Source organism: Dunckerocampus dactyliophorus, chromosome 3 (assembly GCF_027744805.1).
Source record: "Dunckerocampus dactyliophorus isolate RoL2022-P2 chromosome 3, RoL_Ddac_1.1, whole genome shotgun sequence".
Classification (NCBI taxonomy): domain Eukaryota; kingdom Metazoa; phylum Chordata; class Actinopteri; order Syngnathiformes; family Syngnathidae; genus Dunckerocampus; species Dunckerocampus dactyliophorus.
In genome coordinates this window covers 17,554,161-17,573,092 of record NC_072821.1, presented here as the reverse complement: position 1 = coordinate 17,573,092, position 18,932 = coordinate 17,554,161, and the positions used below count along the sequence as shown (strand labels likewise).

The 18,932-nt window shown below is 40.1% G+C and overlaps 1 protein-coding gene across 4 annotated transcripts; it reads right to left on the bottom strand.

Moving 5' to 3' along the window:
* Positions 1-58: 58 nt before the first annotated feature.
* itgb6 (integrin, beta 6) lies at positions 59-14,080 on the bottom strand. 4 transcript variants are annotated; one of them, XM_054771751.1, is made up of 16 exons: positions 13,900-14,080; positions 11,891-12,092; positions 10,064-10,146; positions 9,789-9,987; positions 9,458-9,704; positions 9,208-9,373; positions 8,967-9,128; positions 8,778-8,873; positions 8,598-8,687; positions 6,070-6,204; positions 4,751-5,168; positions 4,452-4,674; positions 3,655-3,749; positions 2,110-2,223; positions 1,872-2,038; positions 59-650 (listed from the first exon to the last, which is right to left on the bottom strand). In XM_054771751.1, the coding sequence occupies exons 2-16, from the start codon at positions 11,949-11,951 to the stop codon at positions 552-554; spliced, it is 2,355 nt and encodes a 784-aa protein (XP_054627726.1). In that variant the 5' UTR covers positions 11,952-12,092; positions 13,900-14,080; the 3' UTR covers positions 59-551. The 4 variants fall into 4 exon arrangements, with proteins under 4 accessions (XP_054627726.1, XP_054627730.1, XP_054627729.1 ...); XM_054771755.1 differs by having other exon boundaries at positions 10,064-10,143; XM_054771754.1 differs by lacking the exon at positions 13,900-14,080 and adding an exon at positions 13,052-13,115.
* Positions 14,081-18,932: the final 4,852 nt, after the last annotated feature.

The following is an 18,932-nucleotide window of genomic DNA, read 5'->3' as shown; positions in this document are numbered from 1 at the left end:
GTCAATGTGCAGTACTTGATTAAAACAATTTAAGTAGTTTGTAACTGAAATGGTGATGGATTAGATAGATAGATTGTGGGTAGTCATCTTTATTGTGCCACGCCATTACAATTATTATCAACATTGAAGGCTCAGCCTTACTTTACAGTAAAACAAAAACGTAATCATAGACATAAACATTTACATTCACTGGTTGGACACAAGGACATTTTTTTCAGTAGTGGATCACTCGGATATTTTAGTGTGCTCTTCTTGCAGCTGCATGTTACTATCTTTAAGCTTGTAGGTTCATGCAGCAGCAGAGATCAGTGTGCAGCTGCAGGCAAACTGCACTTGAACAGCAGCAAATGTATTACACAGTCATGTCTGCTCACAGGTTTGTCAAGATGTGTTTTAACCACCTTTAGACCAGTTTCATGCAATAGTACAAAAACATGTCAAAATATCAGTTTCTCACAGACCGCATTCACACACACACACACATAGGTACATCACGCACATACAAACATAAGTGCACTCAGATGCTGGCTGGCATTGCCTACAGCTAATCATCAGTAGTGATCCATTGTAATTATCTTGTCCCGCTCTCTGCTCTTATATGTAACATTTTTAAATGTAGATGTTGAGCTTTTGAACAGTGGGTTGGTCCCCTGTGTAGAAACACAAAAACACATAATGAAGTCATAATGCGCACAAATGAACAAGAAAAATTAATATAATTGATGGACTTAAATCTCCTTTTGTTCTGGTCATTCCTGATAAGTAAACCTGTAAATGAACCTATGTGTAAAGTTGGAGCAGGTATTAAAATGGATCGTCCGGTGGCTAATACGTGTTTCTTAAGTTTTTCATCTAATAGAAAAAATACTTCATAGAAATATGATCTTAGAGGAAAATTAAACTTAAAACATTTATACGCGAGAACAACGATGAAAACACACAGCATTTCCGTGTGTGGAATTAAATTATGGAACGGATTGAGTAATGAACTCAAACAATGTACAGAGATGAGCAAATTCAAAAAACAATACAAGCAGTTGATGTTTGCTAAATACAAGGCAGAAGAGTCTTGATCATCACAATGATGTTCTGTCAGGTTCGTTATTTTTTTTGGTTTTTTTTGTTTTTTGCATTTTTTTTTAAGGAAAAAAAATTCTGTTTCTTTATTCATATTTATTTATATATACATTTTTATTTTTTTTTGGTCTTATTGTCATCTATTATGTATTATTATCCTGATTATCACAGAAAACATGACATGGAATGCAGGAAGTAAACAACAAGTGTTGTAATAGATGTGGGGGGTAGGATTAAATAAGCTTTGCTTCTTCCTACTCCTTTTGGACATGTGGAACTGTGAAAGAATGATTCATGAGATGTATTGCATTGTAACCTTCATGTTCAAATAAACTAATACCAAACCAAACCAAAAAGTCAGAAAAATATGGGTCTTCTATTCGCTGCCTACAAATTTGTTTGTACCGACTTCTCACCAAATCAGTCCGATTTTTCTTCTTATCACTCACACCACGACACTGAGAACAACTGGAAAAGAGTTTCTCAAAAGTTGGGCATACAACAAAAGAAGATGTTAGGGTGCCCAATTTAAGATAACGGTCATCAATGAAGCAGAGTCGACAAACTGTCGAGCAGCTAAGAAATATATTGTTTTTATTGCAATCCACCAATGTTATTTCACTGCTACTGAAATCCTTTTTTATTTTTTCTTAAATTATATTGAATATTTTGTTTCAAAAACATGTATTAAAAAAATAGAGGCTGTCTTATATTCAGGGTTAATTCAATATTTTTATATTTATAGTGTAGTTTTATATATTATATTACAATAATAAGGCATTCCAGATTCTCACCGACTGCCACTTTGCCTTTGCCCTCTCAGCCTCAAACTTGGCCACCTCTTTACGGTCGTGAACTGACACCAGCACCTTCCAAACTGCCAGCAGGATCAGTCCAATGCACACTATGGAAAGTGAGACCCCCAGGATGATCATGGGGATGTTGGGTGGTTCAGGACAACCTAGTAGAGGACAAATGATCAGACTGGGTACCCACCAATACAACATCTTCTTGTCTTACTTACTAACTTACCATACATGTGCAGATTGTACACAGTTGTTGTGTCGCTTGCAACCACACTAAATGAGATCCAGCACTCATTTTCAGACATCAATGTGCATTGCATAGAGGGGCTCTTGTCTACCCCTAAAAAGGGAAATTTGAAGATATATAATGAAGGCACGAATGAATTGTATATCACCTTCCCTCTCAACATTGTGGTGAGAATGTAAACGGATAGCCTCCCTTCTGTTATGCTGTCATTGTGATTTCCATATCAAAGACTACAATCGGTGTGTGTGTTCGAGTGTGTAGCCGCCACCATTGTATTTCACATCTGAAGCCTGAAAATCCTCAATGATGATCAGATATAGCTCTCAGCTTGCACAAGTATAGCATGTTTAAAATAATCTCGTCTTTAAAGGGAGCCACGCTCCATTGGCCGTTCACATGCACCATAATAGCCTTGCCCGTATAACAAGGTAAAGAATATGTTCTCCATTGTCCAACACTGGCTGAATGGACATGGATCACAATCAAATATGGAGGATCTGAAGGACGTAGCAGCCACAATGAATCTCAGTCATTTTTAGAACTTAACACTCAACACATGCACTTTACACTGTGTGTAACGTTTTATTAGAGATTGCTTTAACCAGCAATGAAAGAACAGAACAAGTGTCAAAATCACTCACTTGTCATGTTTTTTTCCACAATTTTTGAAATTGTGCACTACTACTTTATACCAATGTGATAAATTTGGAATTTACATGATATTCCAGACATACTCAGGAAAAATATATATACTCCGGTTTTGTGATATAATGTAAAGCAACACAAGTCACCTATGCAAATGCGTTGCATGAAGTAAATGATTATATCTGCAATACTAGATATAAAGACAGGCCTAATAAATGGCAGATTTGGCAGAAGGTATGCTAAAAAAAATTATAATCCAAAATGCAAATGCATTATTTAAGGTTTTTCGGTCCAACATTGTAAAAATTCACAATGTTTAGAGATGCATGCTTTTTAATGAAATCACAAGTATGTGGGAAATATGCCCATATACTGTATACTGAACACCATGTTGACAAATGAAGACTGTTCATCCATCCATGCACTTTCTATGCCGCTTATACTCACTAGGGTCGCGGGTATGCTGGAGTCTATCCCAGCTGAATTCGGGCGAGAGGCGGGGTACACCCTGGACTGGTCAATCGCAGGGCACATATAGACAAACAACCATTCACACTCACATTCATACCTATGGACAATTTAGAGTCACCAATTAACCCAACATGCATGTTTTTTTTTGGGAATGTGGGAGGAAACCGGAGTACCCGGAGAAAACCCACGCACGCACGGGGAGAACATGCAAACTTCACACAGAGATGCCCAACAGAGATTCGAAACCTGATCTCCTGACTGTGTGGCCAACATGCTAGCCACTGTGCGGCCCGAGTCTGTTCACATGATTTTAAAAAAATCCAACTCTGAACCAATAAAAAAAGAACAGAGCGAGAGCAACAACACTGAGGTAGACCAACAACAACAACAATCATGACAGTAATATACCTGCTGTTCTGTTGATGTAAATTTTAGGGAGGCTGCAGTTTTTTTCACACAGCTCAGCATCCTCCTTTGCCTGGAGATGGCACTCTACACATGTCCTGGTGTGAAACAGAAATCACATAAGTGAATAGTCTAAAGAAGCTACAATTATTGACACACAATGAGAGTATAAATGTCTCTTTCACTTTAGTCAGTTTTCGCAAGGCTTTACTCTCTCCCTTTTAACAAAGCTATCAAATGACACGAAAACCAACAGCTGCTTTACAATAAAGAAAGGAAATCCTTCACTGCGTTACTTGTCTATTGATGTCACCTGCATGGTGCAGACACATGTGAACAATGAGTCCACAACTTGATATGCTTGTACTCAAGAGAAAGACAATTCAGGCTGGTCGTGTGGTGTAAGGATAGAACATCTTATACAGTAGATTACACATTGAGAAAAAAAAAAGTCCATCAGTGGCACAAAGGCTTGTCACTGGAGTTCTAGTCCCAGAGGTACTGCTTTGTACCCTTAACACTTTCTACAGCTTGAAAACATGCCTGTACTTTTTTGGACCTGGAAGAGATACCAACAGTACTTTGGTATCCAATTTGGTGAGTGCAACTTTGTATAACGGGCAGGGTGTTTTTCTTTCTTTGTAATATCTAGAACAGTTATTTGCGAAAGCGTTTGTTTTTGTACTATGTACCTTAATGTTTTTGTACTATGTACTTTAAAAATGCCACGGCTGGGGCAAAAACACCTGACAATGTTAAAATGTATAATTCCCATCTCAGACTGATGAACGTGCTCTCACCTTGCAATGGAACAGGCATCTCCACAAGTCGGGCACTTCTCACACATATCCCCTGATGCTCCTGGTACCAAGCAGACACAGTGGCCACACTCACACTTGCCTCTGTCACTGCACAGGACTCCATCCTCGGACATGCACGTCTCACTGCTGCTACTGCAGTTACAGTACTCCCCTGCCCAACCACTATGGCACTGACACTCTCCACAGACACACTCTCCATGGCCTAAAACACGAACATACTAAATCAAAAGGATCAGCACAGAAAGACATGAACAACGCAATAGAATGCAATTACTCACCTCCACAAAGATCCCCACGAAAGCGAACACATGAGTAATTGTCACACTCGCAATAAGGCCCGTAGATGTGACCGAAGCTGGATGTGTCACACACACACTGTCCGCAGTAGCATTGCCCCTGACCGCTGCATATGTCAGTGTCATTGTTTGCAACACAGTTACTCAACAGTGCATTTTCCTCATTGCATTCACACTCAGCTCCTGAAAAGCCTGGTTGACACACACAAACGCCACATTGGAAAGTCCCCTGGCCCTCAGTGCACTGGCTACCGTTGACTTCAGGAGGCTGCAGACACTCGCAGGAGCAATGAGACTCTAATTCAATATCCAAAGTGTCCTGCAGGCCCACTGGCTTTAAGGAGAAGTGCCTATTTCCAGAGAGGCATCCCGGAAGCTCAATTGACACACTGAAAACCACCTAAATGGAACAGATGTGAGGAAAGTAAATTATCTAAACAGCAAGGTATTTTTTTAATAGAAGAAACTGGTTAAACTCATAAAAAATGTTGTTCAAGGAAAACTGCACTTTTTTTTTCATTTTGCCCATCATCCACAATCTTTATGTGAACACATATTTCTTTCCCTTTTCTGTGTGTTCGAATGAGAGAAAACGAGTTAGCATGACGGAGCTAACAATGGACGTCATGGGACCCACCTATTTAAAGCCCTAAAAAAATGCTAAAAAAAAGCCAACAAAGTTTCATTTACATAACTGACGTGTATATAACCAAGCTACAGTGATATTGTTATTGTAGCAGCTAACACAAAGAATGATATTCTTCTGATGGCATAACACAAAGCCTCGCTAGTCTCAGCATCACTCACAACGCCCCAAGCCACTGCCGAGCGGTATACTTTTTGTGTAGATGAAGGTGATTTTATGGTTCTTTTCTTCTAATCATATCGCCAATAGCAGGGGTGCAGTCAGGGCCAAATGAAAAACAAATCACGTTGGGCCTCCCAAAGCCCCCCTCCCTTTTATTTTTGAATAATTACCTATTTTTTGGACCCCGGGCAGTCAGGGTAACTTGGAATTGTCCTAACTTGTACCCCTTATACTGCACGCCTAGCAAATAGCACTCATCATAAATAAATTTAAATATTTACAATTAATCTATGTGATCGGTATCAGTATCGGCCGATTTCTCTCATGGATGATCGGTTTCGGAATCAGCAGTATAAAACCCTGACGGAGCATCCCTACTTCTGTTTTCATTCCTATTAGTTTTAAGAGTAAAATGAAAAATTTTGCATGAAAGCTGCAAGTGCACTGTAATTTCTGGACACATTGAAAGTAATTGAGTAAAAACAGAACTGACTGTCTCTCCAGGTTTGACATTAGAACAGCGTTTCAGGTCTGGAAAGACGGTCCCATTCGGACAAATGGCAGTGAAGGACATCCGGAGCTCTTCTGTATCTCCAAGGACCTCCAGTTCAATCTCTGATCGCAGTTCCTGGAAATCATCATTTATCATCAGGTATTTTAAGGACAATTTCACTCTGCGCTGACCTCTAACGTGCAAAGCCTTCTGCCTTTATCTCCTTTCTACGGTGAGTCACTTTCCCAGGTGTGCTGGGACATAAAAATAACCTGAAGAAAGAGTGATGACTCACCTCAGCATGGGGGAGAGGCTAACTTTTACAAATAAACTCTGTGATGGTCTGTCTGGATGCTTAGAGGCTTTGATTGTATGTTTCCTGAAAGGTCTGTGGTGTTTGAAGACTGAAGACAAGTGGTAAGTGTTAGAGAAAGAGAGAAAAATATACTCTTAAAATAGTAATGAACTCTCCTTTTTCAACTACGATACATACTACAATACAACTTAGTATTACCGCATTTTCCAGACTACAAGTCGCACTTTTTTACATGGTTTGGCTGGTCCTGTAACTTGTACTCTGGAGCGACTTATAAATGTTTTTTTTCACACTGACAGCCACAAGAGGAAGCTCTCGGCTTGTGTGCCAGTATCCCCTACTCAAACCACTCCTGTACCACTGAAAATCTACAATGTAACATCAACTTATAAAGACAACTGAGGGGCTATCCACACGGAAACGTTTTCAGGTCAAAACTGCAAAGTATTTTATCGTTTCAGCCTCTCATCCACACGGGAACAGCTTTCTGGGGGACCTGAAATGGTAATTATTGAAAACGGCTTCCAGAGTAGATGTGTATACTGGCAATACGAGAACGACAACGTCACCGACCCACCACCGCCTCGTTGCATGTGAACAGAAGTAAGCTTTGACGCAAGCCAACATAAGATCTGAATATTTCAACGGACATGATTCGCCTCAGTCGACATTCTACTGATATTTTCTTTTCTTATACGCCATAATGACGCAGAAGTAATTCCACTTCCCGTAAGCGGAAGACGACGGACTTATGCGCATCCGTTTTTCTTCTTCTATGGTGTGGCGCTTATAAAGACAACTGAGAAATACGGAACACAAATGCCCCCAAAAAGAAAATCATATTCTGCAGATTACAAGCTGCAGGTAGTGAAATATGCGGCCGAAAACCGTAATCGAGCAGCAAAAAGAAAGTTTGGCGTGAACAAGAAACTTGTGAGGGACTGGCAAAAACCGGAGGATACTCAAATTGCAATGAAAAAAGCTAGCTAAAAGCTAGCTAAAAGCTAGATGGCCACAGCTACAGGAGCAAGTTCGCAAATGGGTGCTTCAACAACGTGCCGCCAGGAGAGGCTTGTCAACGGTGCAGTTACATCTCCACGCCCAGGTATTTGCCAAGGCGATGAATATAAATGATTTTGCAGGTTGTTTAGGCTATAGTTATCTGAATAACCGTTAATATGTTAGGTTAACATACCATCTATTCACATTACAGACGCCTATTTAGCCTGTTGTTCTCCATTTCATTGTTATTACTATAACTTGCCTTTCAAGATGAAATGTCTATCTTGGTGTCTGATTTTATAATATGAATTTCCCCCCAAAAATGTGACTTATAGTCCAGTGTGACTTATATATGTTTTTTTTCCCTCTTCATTGTGCATTTTTGGTTGGTGCGACTTACAGTCTGGAATATACGGTACTACTACTACTACTACTAAGTATGGGGACACACAGGCCCTTTGCCCCTACAGCAAGGGTGTCCAAAGTAGTTTAGTATATATTGACTTACAGTGAATTGGTTTTAGCCTCTTTAATGCACAAAATGAATCAAAGTGCCCCCCCGCATTCTTACATTTTTCATTATAAAGCCTTCGGTGGAAAAGTTTGAACACACCTGCCCTAAAGGAACTAAAAGTGGAAGAAAATATGCAACTGCATCAACATCCACCCTTCTAGGAAGACAAGATGTTGCCTTAGAAGAACATTTTTGAGGACAGAGGTGACTATGTGCTGGACCTGAGAGAGGGTCTGCTGACTTACCATTTCAGTCCACTCAGGAACAAAAGGGCCTTTCCAGACTGTTCCCACGGAATTGGGGACACAGTGTTATGGTATGAATTAAATTCAGAGATTTCGGTCAACTCCCAGATTAATTAACTTATTTTATTTAGATACATTAACTACTAAAATAATAGAATGTCCGCCTCTTCAGTGCTAAAGAATCAGTCACAAATTACAGAACTGTCACTGACTGATGGTAAATTTGCCACCACAAACTGGATTTGCACAAACGTACAGTGGAGAAGAACAAGAGGCCGAGAAAAACGAGTAAGTCAACAGATGACAAGCTGAGACTTGCTGTTGAGCATGCTGACGCAAAATTCTCGGGTAAGAGGAAGGAAGCAAAAGTGATAGAAGAGAGAATGAAAGGAAAATTGAGAGAAAACACAAAGGTGTTTCAACCACAAACAACTTTTTTTCTCACACTTACTTTGTATGCTGTTAAAATCAGTTCCAGAATGTTGCGGGAATCTGTGGCTACGACTCCGACAGTGGCGCCAGGTATGAGGCTTGCATAGTTCTAAGAGAGGAAGACAAAGCAACAGTCCCAAGGCGCAATTCAAACGTCATTACTGCAATAGTGGGAGTCTTTTCACAATGAATGCCCTACCTCATAGTTTAGCTTCTGCTTTTCTGTCACAGCAAAAACCAACAAAATATTGTTTTCCACAACCTTGTCAATGATCTGGCCGAGAGTTGGATACTCCTACAGATAAAAAAACACACACACACACATGAGATATGTGAAAAAAAAAAAATGTGATTCTTTACTGTGAACAAAATAAAAATCTTATCAAACCTGCTCTGTGGACATGGAGTATTCATTGTTGGTGTCCAGATGACACTGGCAGTCGTTGGGAATGACGATGCCAGCCATTTTGCTGTCCATCCCAAAGTGTGAGTCAGCATCGCTGACAAACACCAGCAAACGCATGGAATCATTCCTCCAACCTATCTTGTCCTATCAGAAAGATGAAGAGTTGCTTCTCTTGGTATATTTTAACTGGAACCACTTGTCTGTGTTAAAAAGTAAAACTTACCCCGCAAACAGCTGCCTGCATGACGGCGTCAAAGCCACACTCTGGAACGTCAACGTTTGCAGACACATGCTGCATAGAGACCATCTCGTTGAACTCGTCAGTGTTGCTCGTCAGGGACAAGATGTGTTTGTAGCCAAACGTCGGCATGCAGGTCTCGCCGGCGCTGCTGTTAAATTGAAAGAAACAAGGAATTGTGACTCAATTCACTGAGCTGTGAACCAGTAAAATAGAAATGCCGTCCTTGTTTTACCTGCAAGGGTTGGCAAGCTCTTCTTCTGTCACCTTGATAAATGGCAGGACGGGTTTCTCCACAAAAGAACCAAAGCCCATACGAAATTTACTGGTGAGGCTAGCCATCTCTTTGGACAATGTGGAACCAAGGTCCTTGATCATGTTCAAATCATCGATCATGGATGCTGACAAGTCCATCAAGTAGTAGAGATCCACAGGGTAGTCTTCAGTGTGCTGGACTTTCACCTGAAAAGTCAACTGACTGCCTGCCCCAAATTAAACCAACACATTTCAATATGTCAAAAAGGAGACATCTCCAGAGATGTTGGGTAGATTTCAAATTGCATTACCTGGTCGTAGCTTAAGTGCCATTTTCTGTGGGGAGATCTGAGTTCGGTTCATGTTGGCAGTCTTCTTTCCAAGTGGTCGATCCTGAAGAATTTGGCCTTTGGAAATGGGGAACTCCAACAGGCTTCTAGCGCAACCTTTTTCTAAGAGGTTGTCAATTGTGTCACATCTTTCATGGACTAACAACCAGTTCGTAAAATTCTGAGGAAAAAAAGACCATAAGATGCAAACACACGTGGAATATGATGTTAGGATATGGTATACTGCTGCTGCCTACCTCCTGTGTGCACCATGCACAGTATGAACCAAGTTGAAGACATTCATCACAACTCACAGCGGTTCCAGCTGAACATGAACCTGCTGTACACACACAATAACCATCGTCAACAATTCTTTGCAATATGTTCTGTTGGTCCACCATATTAGCTACAAAATCAAGTGACATCAAACAAAACAAGTCTTAACTCTTTGGCATATAATAATAATAGTACTGCTTATCCTATTCAGGGTCATGGGCAAGCTGGAGCTGATGACAGCTCATTTTGGGACTGGTCGCCATACACGGTGCACACAAACAACCACTGACACTCACTGTACATTCAAACCTATAGACAATTTAGGGTCTCCATTGGAAAGGTTGCTGTAAGCACACGTACTAACCACACTGTCACTGTGCTAGGAAAACAATAATATGATCAAATAAAATATAACAGTGCTGCAATTGGCTGGTGACGAGTCCAGGGTGTACCGACTTCAGGTCTCTAGTCAGCTGTGAGAGGCCCCAGTTTCCCCGTGACCGTAATGAGGACAAGCAGTATAGAATGGATGAATGGAAAAGAGAATGTGTTATTGTATTCATGTCACTATAATAATGCCAGTGTGCTTGGCATCTTCCGCAGCTTATTTCGGGAAAATATACTGTACGTTTTGTTGGCAATATATTATCAGTTGCAAAATCAAAAAGACAACTAGTACAATATCATTTTGTTTAAACTCAGTGTCAAATAAGCATGAAATGAAGTAGAGTTTTTATTTCTGTTCTTGTCTACATACATTTGCACTTAGGGTCCATTCACACTTGTCATGTTTGGTTCAGTTAAAATGTACTCTGGTGTACTTGCTCTAGTGTGGTTTATTTGGTCAAGTGTAAATGCGAACATCCAAACCCTGGTGTGCACCAAATAAGCAGACTGTGACTGCTAAAATGGGTCAAGATGGTCCTTAATCTGCTTGTAGGTGAACTCAAGTGCTGCTCAAATGTGAACGCTACGTAGTTCAAAGACACGGCTCAGTGTATAAAAATAACAGCAAAAAGCATGCAGAAATATGTAAGAGAGAATATGCTAAATAAAATGCATTAACATTGTCCCCAGTGTGTGTGTGTGTGTGAGACAATGGCACTATTTAAAAGCATATTTTAGATGCTTTCTGTGAAATCTAAACTGTTCAAAATAGCAGAATATAAATAACTTACTCTATGTAGTCAGCCCAGCAGAAGGCATTTTGGTTTGGAATATATGAGTTATGTCACATAATAAGAGGTTCCCATTAAAGTCCTTACTTATGCATACAATATGTGCTTTATTGCACAGCCTTTGGTCTGATGACAAAAAACACAAGCGTGAATGCTAAGTGAAATGCACCAAAGTATGCAACGAGTATTTTTTTTAAAACTTATTTTTGATCCTGACCAGAATACCAAACTGAATCTTAAAATGGTTGAAACTCCTAAATCAGGGGTATCCAAATGTTTTCATCAAGGGCCACATGCAATTAAGCACACCTGCTCAATGCAATCTATTCTACACCTATCTAATTATTAATCATTTCGTAATTATAGTTTAACAACATGTTTGTGATTGCAATAGTGTAGTATAGTAATACTGTAAACACTGCACTGTAAACACTACTACCACAATTATAAACATACTGTTACATTTATTCCTCTCTTTTTTGTGTGTAAATGAGTGCATTAAGCAAGCATCATTTTGCATTTCATTAAGGCTGCTACAAATGATAACGTACAGAGTTGAAAATACAACACAAAATAAACACAACTTGATGTGGTCTCACTCTTTGTTTGCACTATACACAGCCTACTCACTTTCCACGGTGGTGATCCAGTAGCGGAGAATCAAGCTCAGACCCAGCAGGAGAAGACCCATTAGTCCGTGACGTGTCTTGTTGGTAGGATGTACAACAACAGATCAGGTTGTCTCATGTTTACACGACTCAAAGTCCAGCCTCATGCCTACTCTTCTCAATCGAAGGTGAACTGGAGGAGAGTCGCCGCCGTGCAGTCTTACCTGCGGGCAGGAGGAGGAGGAGGAAGAGGAGGTGAGCTGCTGCCTCACCTGTGCTGTCTTTTTTGCTCATTTCCGTCCAGGTGAGGCAGCGAGAGAGAAAGCCGCCAGCGACACGCTAAGACCGCTAACTAGTCTAGCACGTCATAGTGATGACACGTTTATTGAGGAAGCTTTAAAAAAGGACAGTTGCACACTGGCAAAAAGTCCAACACACACATGCACGCACGCACACTGCATTTATATATATTGTTTTATATTTACTGTGACTTATTAATTTTTAACATCACCTAATTATAAACCCACAAACTTTCAAATACAGTATATTGTGTTTACAATTAAATATAAGTTAAATGCAGTATTAAGGTAATATCACATTTTAATATGTGAAATATTTATTCATACATATATTTTCTATTCCGATGGGCCTCAATAGGGTCACAGGTGGAGCTGGAGCTTATCCCAGTTGACTTTGGTTGACCAGTGAGTCACCAGTCATTCACAGAACACATACAGACAAACAACCATTCACTCACATCACATTTATGGGCAATTAACCGATTAACCTAACATGCATGTGTTTTGGGATGTGGGAGGAAGTCGAAGTACCAGGGAAACCCTCGTCCCCCAGAAACCCCCAGACAAAGATGTTCCAACAAAGATTCAAACCCCGATCTCCAGACTGTGAGACAGGCGTGTTAACCACTAGAGCACCATGCAATGCAAAATTGTTATTACTGTTATTGCTATTAATGCTCAATCCTGTTAATTCATGTTTTACACTACATATTACATATAACACATACAGTATATTATATATAGTGCTTTATAAAACAGTTATATTTTCAAAAACATCCATCTAATCATTATATTTATCTATCTATCTGTTTATCTATCTACTGTATCTACACACACACACACAAGAGGTCTTCTCTAGCTCTGCCGGATGTACATGCACTCACCAGCCAACACATTAGGAACCTCCACAGTTGGTAATGCTCGCTTTGGATTGAGAATCAGAGCGTTAAAGTAGTCCTCAAGGTAGTGTGGTTGATATGAAGCTCAGTGGGAATAGCAGTGAACTATACCGGTAGTTTAAGGAGAATAATAAAAGGCAGACAGGCCACACCATTTGTAAATAACGCCTTTATGGCCTTATTGCCCAGGCACCATAACAGCAGATATGTCAATTATTAACAACACTAGCGACCTGAATATGAATCACAGTCTCGCCAGACATTTGTCAGCTTTTGCTCTGAACTCCCATGAAAAACAGGCAGATCACATTAATGAGGAGAAGACGGTGTATTTGGGGATGTGTTGAACTGCTAACACCTGCAGGGCAAATTTCACCGCTTTCTTCCGCACAGCTGAATCTCTCAATTCAGCACCACACCCCTGTGGATCGAGGTGAGTCCCATCTGTCACGCCCAGAATCAAAGCCCCTTCAACTCCCCAGGCTAATCCCACGCCAGCCTCTCCTCTGCCTTCGTCTTTCCATGACAGGCCTCCTCAGCTGGCTGCATTTTGATCCACCTTACTCTTTTGAAGCGTCACAGTGTGGAATGATTGTGTTCATGTGCACTGAGAGCCTCCATAAAGACCGTTGTTCTCATTAACTGCCACTTTACTTGCTTCACCTCCCTTATTTTCCTAAGCCTGAAACAAAACACTATTTTGGCCACATTCCAGCTCACACTTTAAAATGTTGCAAATCACGATCTGACTTGCGTCACTCATTAAAATTCCCCTCATGGCACTTTGCATAGAAATGGAAGTATACAGGGAACCCGGCAATGTGTCAGCTCACCTTCAGGGGCGTCCTCTGGAAACATGCTGGCTCTGTCGTCCTTGTCATCCAGTGAAAAATGGCGAGAAACGGGCTTGTACACTAAGTGCTATTGTATCTCAGCTCTGTGGTGAGAGTAACAGAAATCCCATTGTAACGGCGCCCTTTATTAAGCATGAGGTGACCCCGCTGCCCATGCCGCCTGGCTCATGTGTGCGTGTGTCCGAACGTGGGTGAGTGTGCGTGCATGCATGCTGGGGTCATGTGTGGGTGTTTCAACAGGCTGCAACTTGCTTGCGTGTGTGTGTGTATGTGTGTATGTGTGTGTGTGTGTGTGTGTGTGATGACAATGAGTGACAGTAGCAACTGCTGCCTGTGAGAGGTCCACTGCAGTGTATCATCAAGAAAGCCTCATTAGTGTGAACGTGTGGCACCAAAGCGCTTAAATGACCAACAACACAGCACAGAGTAAAATATGTTATCTGGATATTTTGAAGGTCCTCATGTTTGCTCAAGTTTAATTCTTTGTAGTGGTGAGGAGGAGGAAGGCCAAAGAGGAGTGCCAGTGTTACAATATGGCCGCCTTGGTATGGCTGGAATGCAGGTGTACACATTCATAGGTGAGGGGAAATGAATAATAGAGCTTAATGATTATGGTCAGTCTTAGTGTTTGTATTCAGCATAACTTTTATTGCTTTTGAATGAATACAACACTTTACATGGATCCTTACTGGATAGTAAAGATCCTGGATCCAAGCATAAGCATTTATTATAACATCCATCCATCCATTTTCTATCCTGATTAGGGTCGCGGTGGTATGCTAGAGCCTATCCCAGCTGACTTCAGGCGAGAGTACACCCTGGATGGGTCGCCAGCCAATCGTGGGGCACATACAGACAAACAATCATTCACGCTCACATTCATACCTATGGACAATTTATAGTCGTCAATTAACCTAACATGCATGTTTTTGGAATGTGGGAGGAAACCGGAGTACCCGGAGAAAACCCACGCACGCACGGGGAAAACATGCAAACTCCACACAGAGATGTCCAAGCAGAGATTCGAACATGCTAACCACTCAGCCACCGTGCGGCCTATATTATAACATATTTTATAAAATAACAAATATTTTCTATATGTACTGACATAAAGTATAACATTTTGATGTGTTTAGAAGAGCATCGTACAACTGACAAAGCTTTCAATACATGGTCTGAGAGGGGCCTTAAGGCTTTTAATAAACTTTTAATAAATAATGTTTTTGCCTCTTTTGCACAAGTAGTTGTATATATAGTATATTCACACCACTTGAGGTATTTAAGTATATCACTACAGTTCCCTAATAAACCCTCATCAACGGTTATGGACAACATTATGGCCTTTACCCAACAGGGAAGGGAACAATTTTGCGCATACTTGGTTGGATATCCAATGTAGACCCCCCCCCCCTCTAAAATCAGAATGTTATCTAAACAAATTTCACATGATGATGAAGTGTTGACCAAAATTTTGGAGGGGCTGCACTCATCATCAATGTGTGCCCAACACGCTTTCATTCAATTCAAGGTGGGGTATTGAGTATTCCAAAGTAAAATTGGTTAAGATCTCCACGCAAATTAACCCAGAATGTGATAAGTGAGGGTTGACGAATGCAACGTTGATAAATATGTTTTGGTTATGCCCTAGCTTGGAAAGACTCTGGAGGGGTATTTTTGATGCCTTTTCCACTGTTTTCGGAATTAGAAATGCTGCAGAATGTAGATGGCATTGTTTGTAGTTTCACCAGATGGGTTGTATCTGCCCCCTGTTGGGCATAGGACAGTCGCTTTTGTGATGCTTCTGGCGCTACACCTGATTTTGCTCAGGTGGAGGTAGGCCACAATACCTCATTGGATAAGGAATGTACTAATGAACCTGAAACTTGAAAAAATTAGATACATTAGATACACGGCTCATTGAAGACAGTTTATAATACATGGAGGCCCTTTTTGTCCTTCTTTGACGAACCCACCACGCAACTACAGGAATAACTGAAGAAAATGCACAGGCTGTTTTTGGTAGGCCTACTTGCATTCCAGGTACTGACCATGCTGCTTCTACTGGGCTACTCGTATATGTTCGACTCTCTTGTTCATTATGACTAGAGGCCTTGAACTGTGAGCTGCGGGTCATCCCGCTTTTCATGAAAGTAACTGTAGTCGCCTGGTACATTCGGATGGACATTCGCTATGGAACTATGACCTTTGAGGAGGAGGAGTTGAACATTTTTGAGTGGAGGGGTGTTGAATGTTTTTGTAAAAAATATTGTAAATAAAAATACCTTTGAGAGAGAAGAGAATCATTCACTGCAAAATGGAAATCTATGCAATATTAAATATGTCAATCAAAGGAAAAATGCATATTAATGCATAAAATGCACAGGATACATACGGAGTAACATCCTACTGGTGTGAGTCCATATGTTCTATTGATTACCATTCATTAGTGGTGAGTCCCTATGCATCTATCTTCTGTTGTGTAAAATGTGTTTAATAAGTGTGTGAGGCATATTTAGGGTTTAAACCTGCATTTAGCTTGTTAGCTTCCTAACTGAAGAGAGACAGGGAGGGTTCTGTAGCAGAATCTAATCTAATAATTACAAAAGCCGCTTTTATTGCAAACGTTAATCTGAAATCAGAAGATAATGTCAATGTCTAGCTAGCAGGATGGTTTGGAGGGGGAGGAGCCAGCCATGTCTTAAAAACTGACATTTTTATGGACCTCTCAATTACACCTGTTTTTCACCATTCGTGGGTGGTCTATGACTGTAACGCCCTTGAATACCGGCAATCTGTACTGTATAGGTGTACTAAGATCTGAGATACAGTATATTTAGATAGATTAAGATTTTTTTTCTTACTATTGGACCAATTTGCTTATATTTAGTAATATGCATTAAAATTAGAGCTATACACTAAGTCCCCTACTAACAAACATCCGACGTGCGAACATTCGGAGATACGAACACAAGCCAACTGGTCTATTTTTTCATGTGTTTTGCCTTATAAGTCCATATTTATACTGCGACATGCTTGACTGGCAAACCCATATTTATACTGGTACTTGCTTGACCAGCAGAGGGCACTGTGACACTGCTAATGGGACCAACAGATACAGGAAGCCGAGGAAGAGGAGAGAGGAAGGCTAAGAGTTTTATGATACAACCTGGACAGAGCGTGTGATTAAAGTTTATGAAGAGTTAATAGGCCTGCTTAATTCTACACCACCCACAGAACACTACCTCTTTTAGAAGTGTCTAACGACGACGATTTGTCCTTTTTTTCAATAACTCCTCCTCCTCCTCCTCCTCCACCACAGCGACATATGCTCGACCACTCCTCTTCAAAGGTAAATAACATTTATCATTACGTATTATTATATCATTTTTATTATTGTTTTTTCATTAATTATCCTCTTTTAATATTACTACTACATCCAAACTCCTATTTACATACATACGCATATACTGTATATGTATACACGTACATGTAATGCCTATATAATTGGTAATATTACCTTTTCCCCGACTTAAGAACAATTCGACTTAAGAACGGTCGTCTGGAACCAATTGTGTTCGTAAGTTGGGGACTTAGTGTATTACTTAAAATGCGTAATGTATTCTTGTTCTGTTGGCAGATTAGTTTGCTCGTTATAACTGAGATTTTTGAACTTATTTTTTTACTTTTTACATTTTGTATTCTTATTTTATATATCTATCTATCTAACAATACAAGTTAATGGGTGTTGGCATGGGAAATTGACCCATTTACATATATATATATATATATATATATATATATATATATATATATATATATATATTTATTTATTTATTTATTTTAATATTTTTTTTCTTATATGATAATGATAGGCCACTGATAGGAGATAAGAGTCATCTCATGTGTTGAAATACTGATATGCATCACACTAAATAAACCATATTAGAGACTGTGGCGGGCCCCCCCTTTTCATGTTGGTGCCCCGTGTCTAACCTTGGGCTTTCTCAAGGGATCAGTGCCATGTGTCCCTTCAGCTGTGCTGAATTAAAAGAGAGGCAGAGAGGAAAGGAAGCGGGAGAGATACTTGGTATGTTCCACACGCTCACAGCCTTGATGCCATTTACATAGGAATGTAATTGACATCTGTGTGTGTGCTTTGGGTGTATAGGAACTTGTATGTACTGTATGTGTATTCCTGGACATGACATTGGATGGTGTGTGTGTGTGTGTTGTAGGTCCAACAGAGGGTGTGTTATGATCCCTTTGACTGGTAAGAGATGGACCATGGTGCCTTTATGTCTCAGGGATCAGCTGTGTTTAAGTCAGAGCTTAAATAAGGAGATCCAGCCTAAGAATGAATTGACGAAGGTTGAATGCCAGAAATAGTGCAACAGGAAAGGTTTGGGGCATGAGCTCACATGCTGCACTTGTTACACATACAAAGACACTGAGAAAGACGCTCAAGCGGGTCATTGGTTGTTGTTTCTCAGCCTTGGAGTACACAGCGCCCTCTGCTGGTAGATGACTTGTAAAGCATTTCTATTGCAGAGGATTTTTATTAATTTGGTGTCAAGACAACATACATTTATTTAAAAAAAAAAACATATATTGAACATTTTTGTACCTTTCTTGAAACTTTCTTGACACTCTACAAAATGCAAAATAAAAACAACAATAGATAAAATCAACATATCACAAGAAAATGAAGGATAATAGTAATAGTAGCCGTTTGTAGTGGTCAAGTGTAGTAGCCGAGTGAGTATGCTAGGGGTGTCCAAACTTTGATCATCAATATTAAAAGGTCTGGAATGATCTGAACACGACTTAGAATAAACGTCCAGAGAGATAATCTGATTTATTTTTGTTTTTAAGTGTTAAGAATTCAATTAAGTTAATGGAATTTGTAGCGCAGCCTGTTGCTTTTTATCCCCTACTGTATATGTTCATTTTACATTATGGCTTTTAGCAGAAGTAAGCAAAAACCTGTCCTTGTTTTAGCCTCAACTTTCTTA

What these genes read in the sequence shown, in the direction of transcription:
- itgb6 (XM_054771751.1), bottom strand. Translation starts at nt 11,951, where the DNA reads ATGGGTCTTCTCCTGCTGGGTCTGAGCTTGATTCTCCGCTACTGGATC. An exon ending in GAGCTTGCCAACCCTTGCAG is followed by an intron (nt 9,374 to 9,457) that starts GTAAAACAAGGA and finishes TCAATTTAACAG; the next exon opens with CAGCGCCGGCGAGACCTGCA. An exon ending in TCGTGGGGATCTTTGTGGAG is followed by an intron (nt 4,675 to 4,750) that starts GTGAGTAATTGC and finishes TTCGTGTTTTAG; the next exon opens with GCCATGGAGAGTGTGTCTGT.